At 54.3% G+C, this 15092-nt stretch overlaps 1 protein-coding gene across 50 annotated transcripts in view; it reads right to left on the reverse strand.

The window, feature by feature from the left end:
• Nucleotides 1-15092, reverse strand: part of CELF4 (CUGBP Elav-like family member 4) — a 283441-nt gene that overhangs the window by 57469 nt on the left and 210880 nt on the right. For 30 of the 50 annotated variants that reach the window (XM_073212957.1, XM_037017269.2, XM_037017319.2 and 27 more), the window contains exon 3: nucleotides 11675-11753. In XM_073212957.1, coding sequence (XP_073069058.1) covers nucleotides 11675-11753 — 79 coding nt within the window. The remainder of the gene's footprint in view (nucleotides 1-11674; nucleotides 11754-15092) is intronic. The other 20 variants (XM_037017306.2, XM_073212951.1, XM_073212961.1 and 17 more) reach the window with 1 other exon arrangement.

The raw sequence follows: 15092 nt of genomic DNA on the forward strand, positions 1-15092 counted from the left end.
GCCAGGATAGAAATCCGGAGGGTGAGGACTGGCAGGTAGGTCCCCCTGCCTGGGACTTCTCTGTCCAAACCCCAGTCAACTGAAATGCCACTTCTGTTTAACGTCCTCCCTGTTTTTTTCCAGACCCCCAGCTTGGTGCTGGCAATGACAGGGGCCTGGGTTCCTTCCCAGAGGTAGCGACCCCCGACCAGCAGTGACCCCCACAAGTTAACCTCTGGGCCTCTGCTGTCTCATTCAAACAATGGAGCAGTAATCTCTGAGTCACGGAGTAGGGAGAAGAGGACCTGCCCCATGCAGATGACTGTGCAGGGCAGTTTGCTCTCAGGACTACACCTTATGGCCCTCACTTGTGGTTAACTTGGTGCTTTGATTCCAGGTCTTCTCCTGTCTCCTAATGGCTTCACTGGTTTTACCCCAGTCCCAGTCAGACTGTAGGTGCACTGTGGCCAAGAATATGTTGGTGTGCCCATCTGTATAGGCTGTGGGCTGCAACAGTGGCAGTGAGCAGCAAAGCTCCCACTGGCCTTCCCTTGAACTCAGCCCAGTCCTCTGGATCTTGGCCAAACCTGGGTTGGGTCTAGTGGAGAGTCAGGGCCTCAATCTGGCCACACTTTCGAGGACAAAGACCAGGAAAGTCAGTTGGCCCCTGGGCTTCTGCCAAAACCTCTGTGGTTGAATGCCTGCTGGCCTGATTTTGCCTTTTTGGCAAAGCAAACATCTCCCCTGAGAAGCTGTTTCTAACTCTAATTCATTCCCCCCAGGAGTGTCTGATGTGGGGGTGGGGAGCACTGCTCATGATGTTTTCATGCTGTGAATCTGAATCCTCACCAGGAGGGAAACAACAAAAGCACCCAACAAACTCTGGGTGCCCTGACTCACTACTTAAAATGGATGAAAAGAGATTTCCTTCTCCTTTCTCTGCTTGCTGATGTGGATGCCTGCTATGGAGCAGGCTTCAAGTGGGGCTTGGCGCAATCAAGGGATGATCTGTAATGCTGCCCTCAGGTGTCCAGCTTTATGCTTGGGTTCCATGCCCGCTGTAGAGAAGAGGCCATCAGTGCCCTCTGATGGCGTGCTGGGGTGAGTGGCAGATGGATACAAGGGTGACACTCTGGAAATGTCCCAATTGGAGGCAGACACATCTCCTCACAGGCCCAGCCCTGATGGTGCCACCATGACGTCATGAGAGGAGAATGAGGAGGCCCACACAGGGCTGACCTTAAATGACACTGCTGGAGTAATTTTCTGCTAGAGAGAGATTGCTGAAGCAAATTCCATCCTTGGCAGGACATCAGTGTGTTTGTCAGATGCTGAGGACCAGGGACCAAGCCGTGAGGCCGTTATTGCCATCTCTGTGGTTTGGCCTGGGGACTGCCCTGACACGACAGTGGAGGGATTACTGACTGTCAGAAGCATGGTCGAGACTACAGGGACCACCAATAATGCCCGCCCCCTCCCCAGGAGAGATGAGGATGGCAGGAGAGGGATTGCTCCTCCAACTGCTACCCTGGGCCTCTCCCAAAGGGTGCCCTGCCTGCCTGACTGGGAGGTCAGGTGCAACAGCTCACCCAGGCCCCTGCCCCAGGCTGTGGGACTTCCTCGTAGCTCAAGGCTCATTTCAAAATGAAGGAGAAAGCAAAGCCCCACACTCGTGGGGCAATCAGCACGCTCTGTGATGAATGGAGCCTGTGTCACTCAGTGAAAATGAATATTTCTTTGCGATAATGGCCAGATGGTAGCAACTCTCCGATCCAAATTAAAACATGCATGATAAATGCCAGGAAAACAGAGGAAGACAAAACCCCAACCTGGAGTGATTCTCTCTATAAATCTTCCCCCAAGCCCCCGCCCCCACTACCATGGCAGCCCTGCTAATAGCCATTAAATTATTAAGATACGCCGCAAGGAGAATGCCAATGTCAGTGGCACCTGCCCCACTGCCCACCTCCGCCACCTGCCTATGAGCCTGACTGTGCAGGGGCTGGAGGGCTCCTTTTAGGCCATCAGAGAGCAGAGATGGTGGAGAAGTTTCCTGCTCAGAGACACCAGTGGGAGTCTGGCCCCATGGTGCCAGCACCAAGGGAGGCCTTCTGGGGCCTGGTGCTCTACAGAGGGGAGAGCACGGCTGCCCCCAAGGACGGCACAGTCTCTATGGAGAGATGAGGAGCTAACACCCATTGCCTGACTTTGTGGCTCAGACAGCGGTTCTGAGCTGCAAAAACCTGTGAGGAACAGCTGGAGAAAGCACTAGAGCAGGTGGGCCCTGATGAGAGCTCTGGTCACATGGAACTGGGCAGCTGGGAAGGGTCAGGGAGGACTGTCCAAGGGCAGGCGTGTGCCTGAAAGTGGGGGTATATTTGGAGGTTTGAAGGCAGCAGGTATTGGGGAGGGCAGAGGCAACTTTGGGATTTGTATTTCATGGTGACAATAGTGCTCTTGAACTTCCGGTTTAATTCTCGTGTCCCATGCCCATCTCCCCACAGCTGGAGGCTGCACGGGTCTCTCCTTGGTCTCCATGACACCCGCTTCAGTCCTCTCTGTGGGTGGTACTTTTCCTGGGTCCAGCTTCCATAAATCACCAACCTCTTCCATAGCCTCCAGGACTCCCCATCATTTTCTTAAAAAACCCCACTGAGCGTTCCTTAGAGCCTTCTCCTCAGGCCACCTGGTTTCCTTATTTTCCCTGGACAGGCACTATGCCACGGGGCCTGCACTCCTTGTCTCACCTGAATCTCCTCCAACAGGAAGCCTGCTTGGGAAGCCTTCCCTGGCTGCTCCAGCCTGTGCAGCTCCCCCCTCCGCCGGCTGAGACTCACTGTCTCTACTGCTCATCTGGTGCTCATGAGGCCATAAACTGATCTCACCACCAGACTGCAAGCTTCTCTAGGGCCTGGAGCTCAGCAAAAGCTGGAAGGTGTCTTCCAGGGACCCCATGCATTTGTCTTTTATGGTCAGCTCTCCAGGGGCAGGGACCATCTCTGAAGTTTTGAATCCTTGCTTTTGGCCATTTATGTAGATAGAGCCTTAAACCTCCTAAGACACTTGGGCCAGTCACCAGTGCTGGGATGTGGCATCTGTTATGCAGGGGTCATGGATCTATCTCTGATCTGATCAAAAAGAAAACTTGTGCTGGCCAGTCCCTGCTGACCTCCAGCCTCTGCAAAGCCTTCCTCCTCACTGGGCCCAGACACCCAGATTGGCTCTCCTCTGCTGGACAGACATAGTTCTCCACCTGCTGCTCCCAACTGACCCTCCATGTTCAGAAGGGCTATAGACAAGCTTGTCCTGCTGCTGACTGGGTCTGCACCTGAGCTCTCGGGATCCTCCACCTATGCCTCGGCTCAGCTGATTTTTCCTACCTGGGAAGCTCTGCCCTTCCTCAGGCTGTCTCCCCTCTGAAGGCCAAATGTCACCAGTCCTGATCTCTGGTCCATGCAGTCTCTCCTGCCTTCCCACACCTCCTCTTCCCGGGCACAGCCTCACCACTCCCATGTGGTTCACAGGCTCTTCCAAATGGCAGGGTGGGGCAGGGCCAGGAGGGCTCTGGATGTCAGGGCTCGTGGATGTCAGGGCTCACTCCATGCAGCACTGAGGACTGCCTGTGACATTCTCTCTCATCTTGCCCATCTCCAGAGGAAGTGGGATCTTCCTCTTGCATGCCCACACAGTGCCCACAATAGGAAGCCATGAGGGCCATGCTGGGGAGGGAGCGGAGGGCTGTGGTTCCCTCGCTCTGTCATTCCTATTCCTGTCATCAGCCCCTTCAGCCTGGGCACACACGAGGCAGCTTTTAAATATCATCCAAGAGCCTATTTGCAATGATTAATATCCCATTTCCCCTGAAACAATCCTTTGCTAAATTACCCGGGGCCAGAGGGAATTTGGCGAGAAGCCCGTGAGTCTCAACTTAACTTGCTGAATGGATTTGAAAAACCTCAAAAACAAAATATAGATCAATCAACACCCCTTCCCTCAGCTGAAAACCTAAAGTCCATTTAAACTCAGGAGGCTTGCAGTTAATTATAATTTCACACCTATGGCAGGAGTTACCAAGGTGTTTATAATGTGTATCTGCCCTACTGGAGCCTCCGTGGGCTCCTCCCCAGGGACCCTTCCCACCAGCCGCCTCCTTCCCCAGCCGCAAAGACCTGTCTTCACACAGCTGCTGTTTGGGTTCAATTGTATAAACTAGAGGAGCTTCCTAGATTTAAAAATTTTCTTTTTAAAAGGGGTTTGGGAAAGAAAGGAAACAAGATTCTTTTAAGTTTTAAGTCATAAGGAATAGGGATTATGGAGAATAAAATCCCAGGGCAGGAGAACCTTGCACAATGATCTGAGGAACCTAACGGTTGGAAACACTTAAACAAAAGTCAGAGGGATTGTGGCCAGATATGTGGCAGACAATCTGCCGATATAGAAGCCATGCCCTGGATGGGCCCCTTGGCCTGGTGATGAGGTGTCTAATCCTCCAGCCCTTCCAAAAGGCAGACAGACTGCACAGGGCCTGGCAGGAAGGACCGCAGGAGCCCCTGCCCCGGGCTGCTCCCTGAGCGCCTTGAATGCCTGGGCCATACTGTTTCACGCCTGACACGAACTTCCCAAGCTGTACACTGTACTGTGGTTCCTTAAACATCAGTCCAAACTAAATCAGAGATTCAAGTGCACGAAAGATCTGCTGGGACAATGACTTAAGGGAATATATTACAATCTACAGCTTGAGAAATTCTGGTGGGAATAGGATAGGAAGAGCTGACAAAACAGGGTTTCTAAGCAATGAAGGAGGCTGAGAGACATTGTGGAGTTGCTTTCTTCTTGACAGTTTATAAAAATGGGAAGGGCTGGGTGAGAGGCAGACCCAAGGGGGAGGGTGGACACTGGGGCCTCTGTAGGCCTCGGGGGTGCTATGTCCAGGCCTTTAGCTATCCCTCAGCCAAAAGTTCACCATGACTCCTTGTTCCTGGCCTCTGGGACATAGCTGTGGGAGTGGGGGATGCTACCCCAGTGAACTGAGGATACTGCCATCTACAGCCGCTGGTAGTGGGGTGGGCAGATAAGGAGACACACCTCCTACAACGCATTCATGTTCACATGCACACACACAGGCCTGCAGTGAGGTACATGCACTGCCTGGCCTCCAGCGGCAACCGTGGAGACACAGAGAGACGGGGCAGATGAGTGTGGAGTATCTTCTGCATTGAGACGCAGACTCCTTCTCCTTTAGGGGGCTGCTTTGGGGCTTCAGTCACACACCCTCTGGGCTGAGGTAGGGTGAGCACCACTCATTCTGGGGTCTCTCAGGCAGAGTAAAAACCAGAAGTCCCAAAGTAGAGGTCAGGATGTGCTGGACCCAGAGGAAGGCTCCAGATGCCCCAGAGAGAACAGGAAGGCTCAGGTGGAGGGGCTCACACTATGGGACTTGGCTTCCAGACACATGGCTGGGCTGCTGTGACTGCGCACCCCCCAGAGGAGCCTTACCCAGGCAGTCCACAGGGGTTCCACATTGTTCTTCAAGCCTTTTCTCACAGCGACCCCCTTCCCTCTCCCCCTGCATTGTGTCTCTGGTCAGGGGCTGTCTAGAGTAATGCTTTTTTTTTTAGACTTAGTTTCCTACCATGCTGGTATACTTTCAAGTTAGTCTTCAATGAGCTGTGGCCCTGGCCTGTTACCTTTATGTTTCTGTGGCCAACACCCCGACCCCTCAACCCCTGGGTCAGGGGCTTCCTAGCAGAGTCCGGATGGGTTTCTGTTGGCCCAGAAGCTTTTGTCAAGTGAGTCATTTGTTGCTTCCCAAAAGTGGAAAATTGAAACTTTGTATATTACGTCTTCATACAATGGGACCAGCCTCATATCCATTTCATCTAAATGTTTACGTTACCTACCTAGAGTATGGGACTAAATAGCTAGAAAAGTCTGTATTTGAGAGGCCCAGCATTGGGAGGTCAGCAACGTAGCCTGCGTCTCCTAGGGCCCCAGGATGTGGCAGCAGCAGGGAGCACGCCCCACCTGGGCCCACTCCACTTAGCTGCTCTCCCTGGGCTCCCTGACAGCATGGTGCCCATGTCTGTTTAGAAATAAAATAATGCTTGGAGGAGAAATGAGGAACATAATAGTATTTAAAAAGCTGCAGGAACTGACGGGGCTACAGATGGTGGAGGGGCTGGAAGGACAGAATCAACCGTGGTTTTATGGTAGGTAACGTGGCCTCAGGGAGGGCCTGGGATCAGTGTTCACAGGCACTGTGTCCAACCTCATTAGCCGGCCCAGCGAGACTCCATGCCCACAGGAGTGCCGGCCTGGGTAAGGGAGGACAGCTGCCCTGAAGATACCGTTAGGTGACCAGGGAGCAGCAAAAGGCTGTGGAAACCCCGCCTGGCTAGAGGACTGTGCCTGCATCTGCCCTGGACTGAGTGGAAACGAATGACTCACAAGCTCTCACCTGTCCCAGCGCTCCCATGCCTTCCTTACCCTGCCCAGGTCCCGCCAGAGACACACCGACACAAAAGGCAGAGACGAGCTGGTGGTGGGAAGCAGACATGGGATCAAAGGTCAGGAAATACAGGAGGGAGGACATGGAAGCTGCTGTGGGGTCCTCCAGCCCACGTGCTCCTGAAGGACTCAGGGGAAGGATCATAGAAGTTCTTTCATCCCTAGAAGCTTACCTGGGGATCCCTAGATAGTAGCTTATTGCAACTACCCCACCAGATTCCCCTTCATGGCTGGAGCTAAGGGCTGCTCCCCTGGACCTCTCCTGAACCTCCTTGGGCCCTGCAAACCCTCGGGGGGACAAGAGGATTTTATAATGAGGGGCTCAGCCCTGTGTCTGAGTCCACCTGAAGCCCTTCCATGGTCATCAGGCCTCTGTCCAGGCTGTTCTCTTCTCTGGGCGGGACAAAGACTTCCTTTGAAAAACGCACCCTGATGGGCCAGGGAGGGAACTTGGGGGCCCCCAGGTCATTTTGGCCATCACCTTCCTCCAGCTGGGACCTCACAAGTCCAGCTGAGGCCTGTGTCAGCTGCACTGTGTCTGTGTGTGTGAGCAGCTTCCAGTTCTGGGCCTGTGGTGGGGCACCGTTGTCAGGCCAGTGTGCGGCATGCTGGGGAGGGTGCTGGTGGTGCAAGTGCATCCTGGGCTCTGCCAGGCACAGTGTGGACGAGGCCCGCATCAGCTAAAGCTTCTAATCTGTAGATGGTTACTGGGAAGAGGTGGGAGGTTTTTGGTGATGGGCGGGGGTGCTTTCTAGGGACCAGGAGACACAGCATACACCTGCTGGTCTGTCTGGAAGTGGTTAGCTGAGGCAGGATCAGGCCAGTGTCTGCTATACCTGGCCCAGGTCACAGCCGCTTCTTGTTCCCTTCAAGGACCCTACTTGGCTACTGACCTTTCTGAATCCTTTGAGGGCACTGGGCACATTCCCCAGCCCCAGGCCCCTCCAGTCCTGCACTGGGGGTCCCTAGGCTGCTCAAGGTGCTCAGAGCCTGACTGCCTGAAAGGAGCCCCCACAACCTGGCCACAGGAGCCTCAGTTGTTGGCAGTGGGGAGTGCTTGTCCTATCTTGCAACCTTAGAGCTCACCTGGGTGAGATCAGGGAGGACAGAGAGGGGGTCAGGACTGCAGGGCAGCGTGCTGTGGCCACCCATCCAGATGCTGAGAGGGAAATCAAGAGGCAAAGGGCCCCTGCAGCTGTGCAGACCCAAGCCAAGTACTGACCATGAATCTGATCTTGGAGTGGGGGTACATCTGCCAGCCAGGAGGCAAAGGACATCACAGTGCATGCCCTAGGGAGTGTCCTTACAGTTGAAATGGGCAGGGCAGGTGGGGGCTACCCCCCACCCAGTTCCTCTCTGTCCCAGGCTTCCTCACTCCCCCAGGTGATGAATTGTCTTGCTTGCTGAGGGCAAATCTGAGTTTCAATACAACTTGATCCAGCGAGTTCTGAGCACTGAACTGAGGGATGGCTCCTGGGGAGGCTCTTTCTCTTTTTGCTTTTCCTTCCCTGCCTCTCTGGAGCCCTGGCTCTCGGTGGTGGTAGCAGGGCCATCTCCTCTCTTCCCATTCAGGGACATTACAGCCACGAGACCCTCTCTCTGCCTGCCCCCTCTCCCTGCTACACCCCAGATCATTGACTCCTGTTCCTGACAGAGACAAGCCCAAGCCCTTTGCTTCGTGTTCAAGGCCCCATTTTCATTTCATGATCTCACCGTCTCCTGCCAAGTCTACACCTCTAGGTCCAATTCCCACCTCCTCCAGGAAGCCCACTCTGCCATAGTTAGCTCTCTCTTCTCTGACCCCCTCCAGACCTGGTCTCTCATGTCTCATGGATAGGTCCAGAGCTCCTTGTCCAGCCTGGCCCTGCCTCCCTCACTGGGGAGCCTGCTCCTCTCCCCTCAGTTGCCTCGAAGCAACGGGCCTAGAGGCATGGCAAATGCCATGGCACCTTCCCACTGCCCCTTGCGTCCAAATAAGTATCCTGGGAGTCAGAGGAATGCACAGCACCCTGGTGCTGGTGATTGAGAGACAAGGGTGTGAATTCTTACTCTGCCACCTTCTAGCTGTGTGGCCTGGAACAGGTTCCCTAGCCTCTGGCCTTGGTATGTACCTTTAAGCAGGGCCAATAACTTCCACCTCCTGAAGCTGATGTATGGACTACACACACAGTTTAAACTCACAGCCATCAGTGGGTGCTCTGTAAACAGCAGCTCCATTGGATTATGAGTCCTCCTATCTTTGGGTGAGGGGTGGGAGCTCAGAGAGGGTAGGCCTGAGCCAGAGCTCATTCAGGACAAAGCAGGACGAGACTCCAGGACCACAACAAGACTGGCCACGCTGTACTCTCCCTGAGGATCGCCAGCTGAGCACCCAGCCAGCCCCTCTTCCTTATGTCAGGTGCATTCTGGACACCTACATCCACTCTGGCCTCTCTGGAGGTAAGGCTGAAGCCAACCCCATACCTGAGGAAAAAGAACTGGTCTCCCTGGCCATTTCTGATGGATGGTGGCCTGTTAGCAGCAGCTAGCAACATCAGAGACTGGAACCGTGGAAGTGAAAAAGCTGCCCCTACACACAGACCTCCTGCCAACACTCCTCCATCCACGTGTCCCCTTATTCCTCTTTCTCTGGCTGTGGGCTGATGTGACCAGAGGATGCTTCTAGAAGCATGAGATTTGAAACAAGCTGGCATCCTGATATGAGTGCAGTGGACTTCAGCCTTCCGTTGTGGTGGTCAAGACCAGAAGGAGCCTGCCTCCTGCACCCCCACCACAAGGCCCCCACATGTACCCCAAATCCTAAGCAGAACATACATCTCCATGTGCTGCTCATGAACATTTGGGTGCACCTGGAGTGCAACTGGTGGTCCTAAGGGCTTATGGGTGCCATGTTCTCAGGGCCTTTGGGATGCTGTATCCCCTAAGGACAGTTTCTGGAGCTGGGACAGAAGGACCAGGGGTGGGGCAGAGCCACTCTTTTCCTCCCGTGCCCAGCTGCGCCGCCACACCTTCCCAGGTCCCTTCCTCTTCCCCTCTACCCCCAGCCCCTCAACTTTCTAGCTCTTCTTTTCCTCCTCCTCCCTCCCACCCCCTTCCTTCCTTCCCTACCTTGATCCATTCCCATTTCTTTCTCTTTTTTAACGTTCACCTCTCCCCCATCTTCTCCCGTGTAGTAGAATTATTTAATGGATATTAAATTACTTTAAACTGACTTTTTTTTTAGTTTGGTGGTAGTGCTGACTCAGAATCATCTCCCTGTTTAATACTGACTATGCAATTAATAGATAGATGTTTAGGGTTGGCTCTCTTGTCTTCTCTTTCTACTGCAGGAAGCATAAAAGACCTCAGCGGCAAGTGTCAGCAGCAGGAGATACACGGGAGAAAGGAGATGAGCTCAGCGACTCAGAGTCTGAAAGCTATTGCCTCCAAGGAAGTGAAGGAGAGGAGGATTTGCATTAGAGCTCAGAGTGGTCTCACCAGGCAAGGGGGTTCCCGGCACCTCACTCCAGTTCTGGAGAATCTAGCTGTCTGCTCCACACCAGAGAGGCCCCTTGTTCCCTCCCAGGGACCTCCCTCTGTGTTCACGCTGCCCAACTTCTCCAGGTATGGAATCTCCCCTCCTTCAAGTCCAGCTCAGGTGCCAGCTCCTCCGAGGCCTCTGGCTGCCACCACCTCAGGGACAACAGGGGCCACTTACAGTTCGAGCTACCTTCCTCTACACAAGGCTGTCTCCCCACCAGGGTGAGGCTCTTCGCTGCCTCCTGGCCCTGCCACGTGAACAGAGCGAGTGCTGCAGGTGAGTCACTTCATGATGGGGGACTAGGCCCAGGTGGTCGGCGGGCCTGCTGCCCAGAGGCCATCTCTAGGAGAGGCCCCTTGGCCCTGCCACCTGCCCCCGAAGAGGAGCTATGCATGGGGCAGGATAGCACCCCTTTCCCTGCCAGGGCATGGTACCTGGCACTGGGTATTTGAGGAGCCTCTGTGGGCACAGAAACTGAAGTAGCTGGAATGCCAGGAGAGGGGCAGAAGCAAGCAGCGTGAACCCAGCTGGCTTTGCTCACCTGGGCCCTGTACACTTGAACCATTTTACCCCTCAGCTGACCCACCTTCACTGTTGGGGTCCTCAGGATACAGACCTCTCAGAGTGCACAGAGGGTGTGTCTGCACCCTGGGGCATGGGGTCCTTTGGGCACCACCAAGACACCAGTGGGGCTCTGGTGGGTGGGATCTGAGGCCCATGTCGGGGTGTGCTGGGAGACCACATGTCGTGTTGGTGGCCATACTATAGTTTCCTCAGAACAAGGATCTTAACTCTGAATTTGCAAGTCGGTTTTGCCTGTGTTACTTTTTGCTCTTAATTTCCTTGAAAACTTTTTTGGGGAAAGGGAGGATGATGGAGAGAGAAATTCCTCAGTGTGTGGCTGAGTTAAGAGGAGAGTGACCTGTCCAGGCCCAGGCAGGGAGAGCCAAGGGGCAGAGGTCCCTGGCCTGGCACAGTGTGGGCATGGTCACCCAGCCCAGAACCTAGGATGCTAGGTGTTTGACAGAGGAACCCAAAAGCCGGGCCTTGTGGGGCCCCTGTATGTAGTAGGGCGAGGCCCCTGGCTGGTGGAGAGGACAGCCTTCGGTCAGGGAATGGAGGGTTGTTTGTGTAGTGAGGCTGTGCCTTCTGCTTGGGCTGTGCCTCCCCTTCCAGACTTCTCCTGTCCACCAGTACCTATCTCCAGGATCTTGATTTCAGTGGTCCTATGCCCCCAGGGGCAGACCTTCTCAAATCTGCCCACTCTGGCCTGAATATGCCCAGGGCAGGGTTGCAATCCATCCCCTCCCTCCCGGGCTGGCACCTTTTCAACTGGTCAAGACCCAACACAGTGGGGTTTTCCTTGGTGAAATAGAGGTGGGCACACCCTTTGGGTGCCCCAAAGGGGGCAGAAGAGTGCCCCAGGACGTGCTGCTAGCTTTCTCACAGAACAGAAGAAGCCACCCAGCAGAATCCAGTCATCTCCCCACTTCCCTTCACTGTCCCCACACCAGTCACCCAGGGCTCCAAAACCCTGTCCCAATCCCACCCTCCTCCCCTCCACAACATCCCCTGGGGGCAGGGAGTCGCTGCATCTGGGAGAGGGAGGGAAGGAAGGAGGGATGGGTGGGAGAGGAAGGGGAGGGGCAGAGACAAGTGAGCCCTCACGTGAAGGGGGCTGGCGCAGGCAGCTACTACCTCCTCGACTCTCGCTGTCCGCTGGCTTCACCTGGATGGGCCGGTTCATCTGCAACACAGCACAGGGAGACAGTATTAGAGCTGGCCTGGGAGTGGGAGCAGACACAGGGGTTCACAGGTATTAAGCACACAGACCACACCCACCTGCCCATCCAGTCGTGCAATTGCCACACCCACGCAGCTGCCACCATGCGCCTCTTCGCTGAAGCTCCCCTAGCCTCCACACTCTGCAGTCCCTGGGCCCCATTATTTCAGGCAGGCAGGGATCTCTGGATTGGAGACCCTGGGATGTCCCCTCCTAACTTTGAGCAGCTCTTGCTAGGCTGTGACATCAGAACACGAGGTGTCCCCACAGCGCATCTGGATACCAGAGACAGCTGGCTTTGCCTCAAAGAGCTGGCCTCTGGCTGCAGACTGATTCCTGCTCAGGCCAGGGCATGGCAGTGAGTTCCACCCCACCTCCTGCCATCTTGCAGATACGGGCTGAGGTTCTGAGCTACTCAGCTCCAAGTTGGAGCACAAATTAGGGCCGGGGCTCTTGATTGCAGCCAGGGCTGTCCCCTCGGGGGTGGGTGGAGCAGGCACAACTACTTGTCTCCCGTGGTGTCTGGGTGCCAGGAGGCCACCAGGGCCCAGCTTCATCCCTCAAGCCTTCTGGCCACTGGCCTTTCTCAGGATTCATTTCAATGTCCCGTTCAGGCCACTAGGGGTCTCTGAACTCCAAGCATGGCTCCTTCTGGACTCTTGAATCCTGTCTGCAGCTGAGGCACCAGGGTGGGCTCTCCAACCCTAAGGCCCCAAGATACATCAAACAATAAAAACAGTAGGAATCACACAAATGGAATCGTACTTTCTGTCTCTGCCAGTGCTTTTTGCCTGTCATATGCCTCCTTATCCCTTACCACATTTGCATTGCTCCCACAAACCCTGAGCCGCAGGCAGAGCAGGTACTAACACCCCCATTTTATAAGTGGAGAAGCTGAGGCAGGACAGCTCCATGGCAGGACACGCCTGGGAATCCGGGTCTGCCAGGACTATTTCTGGGCTTCCATCCTGCACCAGGCGGCTGTGTTGCCAGTTCTGCTTGTGTATGTGTATGGAGGCCAGACGAGCCAGTCACAAGATTCCTCAGGCCTTCTGGCCTAGGATATGAAGTGAGTTTTGGCTGCATCAAGGCAGTGGGTTGGGCAGCACAGGTGACCATGACTCAGCACGGTGAGGACAAGGCCAGGCGGAGGGCAGAACCACCGCACGGAGGGCAGAGGCATGAGGCAGGGCGCGGAGCAGAGGGGAGGAGGCCCGGGTAGCCGGGGGAGGCCAGCCCACTGGGTGTACTGTTTGCCCGGAGGCCCCTGCCCAGCAGGCCTTCTGGGGTTGAGGGAGTGAAGGCGCTCTGCGTGTACACTTTGCCAGCAGAGGAAACCATGGTGTTACGGAGAGCTCCAGTCAGAGGGACAAGGAAGGGGGACATAATGAAGTTCCCAGCTTCATTTAGGGAGCCTGGCTCCCCCAGAACCCCCTCTTTCCAACTCCTAAAGGAAGGGTCCAGAAAGCCTGGTAGGCTTCTGGCTGTGGGAGAAGGTTCCCATGGGCAGCTGCAGCCACGGTTCCCCAGTGCCTTTTGGGACTCAGCATCCAACCCTTCCCCAGGCTGTCCCCCCTTTCTGGAACATCCCTTCTGCCTAGTCTCTCCTAAACCTGCAATATTCTTCTACTCCAGAAAGGCCCCAACGACTGACCTGGACCTGCTTCTGGCCAGTGTTTCTCCTGGGCAAAGCTGCGCAGTTTCTCTCTGAGTGATTGTGCTGCTTCTCTGAGGTAGGGGTTATTATCTCTCTGGCTGATGAGAAGACAAAGCTCCGAGGGCTGGCAGATCTGGATTCTGCAGGATGGGAAGGCTCAGAGCTAACAACGCCGTGATGAGTTGGCCTTCCTGTATTTTATTTCATTTGACCCCAGCTGCTCTGGAAGAACGAGGTCCATCTGGCAAGGGGAGTTTGGGGCCAGGTTTCTTGGGTCAACAAATAAAATCAACCTCTTCAGCCTGGGCCCCCAGATCTGGTCTCCACTACCTCTTGCATCATGCCATTCTCAGCACCTTCCTCCTCCAAGTCCATTCCTCAGCCTCCAGGCTCTTCTGTCATATGCACACCAGCCTCCTCCTCCATGAAGGCTTCCTGGTACTACAGTGGGAAGGGTCCTGCAGGGAATTCTCCCTTTTTCTTATAAAAGGTACCATCAAGGCTAGGAATTGAGTGGCAAGGAGAGGGAGCTCAGGTACCCCAAAGGACATACAACACTGTTACACCTTCAGGAAAATGAGTAGCTGCCACACAGATTGTACAGCAGTCCCCCCTTGCCGGTGGAACACAGGTTCTAAGACCCTCAGTGGACACCTGAAACCTTGGATAATATTGAACCCTATATAAATATGTTTTTCCTATACATACGTACCTATGATAAAGTTCAACTTATAATGTAGGCACAGTAAGAAGTTAACAATAACTAATAATAAATAGAACAATTATAAAAATATATATAGTAAAAGTTATGTGAATGTGGTCTCTGTCTCTTTCAAAATACCTTATTGTGTACTGTACTTAGCCTTCCTGCGATTATGTGAGATGATAAAATGCGTATGTGATGAGTGAAGTGAGGTGAATGATGTAGGCAGTATGACGTAGCGTTAGGCTGCTATTGACCTTTAGATCATAAGTCAGAAGGAGAATCATCTGCTTCAAGGACCTGGGTTGACTGTGAGTAACAGAAACTGTGGAGAGTGAAACAGCAGATGAGGGGGCACTGCTGTATTGCTGGATTATCATAACTTCCTCTGTGATGTATGCAAATAGATTATCATCAATTTAACCAAGGAAATGGAATTTCAGGGAGGTTAAGAAACTAGACCAAGGTCACACAGGTGGTAAATGGTGATATCCAGATGAATCTCTTAACACCTGCCTATACCTTCAGGAGATGCTGGGAACCAGGTGCGATGAGCTTGGGGACAGTCCAGCAAAGTTCAAAGCAGAAGGCTGGGAGCAGGGGGTGGATGGGAGATTCAGGCTTCCCCAGGAGGAGGAGGAGGAGGGTGGCTGAGCAGGGGCAGGTGGAGGTGTATGAAGCTGACTCAGCTGGGCTCTGCCACTGTGGAGATGAGAGCGGAGAGAGGCTCCATCCCTTGGGCCAGAGTGCGCTGCCGCAGAGGCAGGCCCCGAATGCTTAGGGGTGCTATCACGAGGGAGGGTAGGGACCAGGAGGAAGAGCCCTCCCCTGGCGCCTTGTTTCTGTGTCCCACGGCCCATCTTCTCTATGCAAGAGCACTTGGGGTGAGTTCTGTGCATCGACAAAGGTTGGGGTAAAGCTGTTTCTGATATGATAGGGCCCA

The sequence above is a fragment of the Manis javanica genome, chromosome 9 (genome assembly GCF_040802235.1).
Source record: "Manis javanica isolate MJ-LG chromosome 9, MJ_LKY, whole genome shotgun sequence".
Classification (NCBI taxonomy): domain Eukaryota; kingdom Metazoa; phylum Chordata; class Mammalia; order Pholidota; family Manidae; genus Manis; species Manis javanica.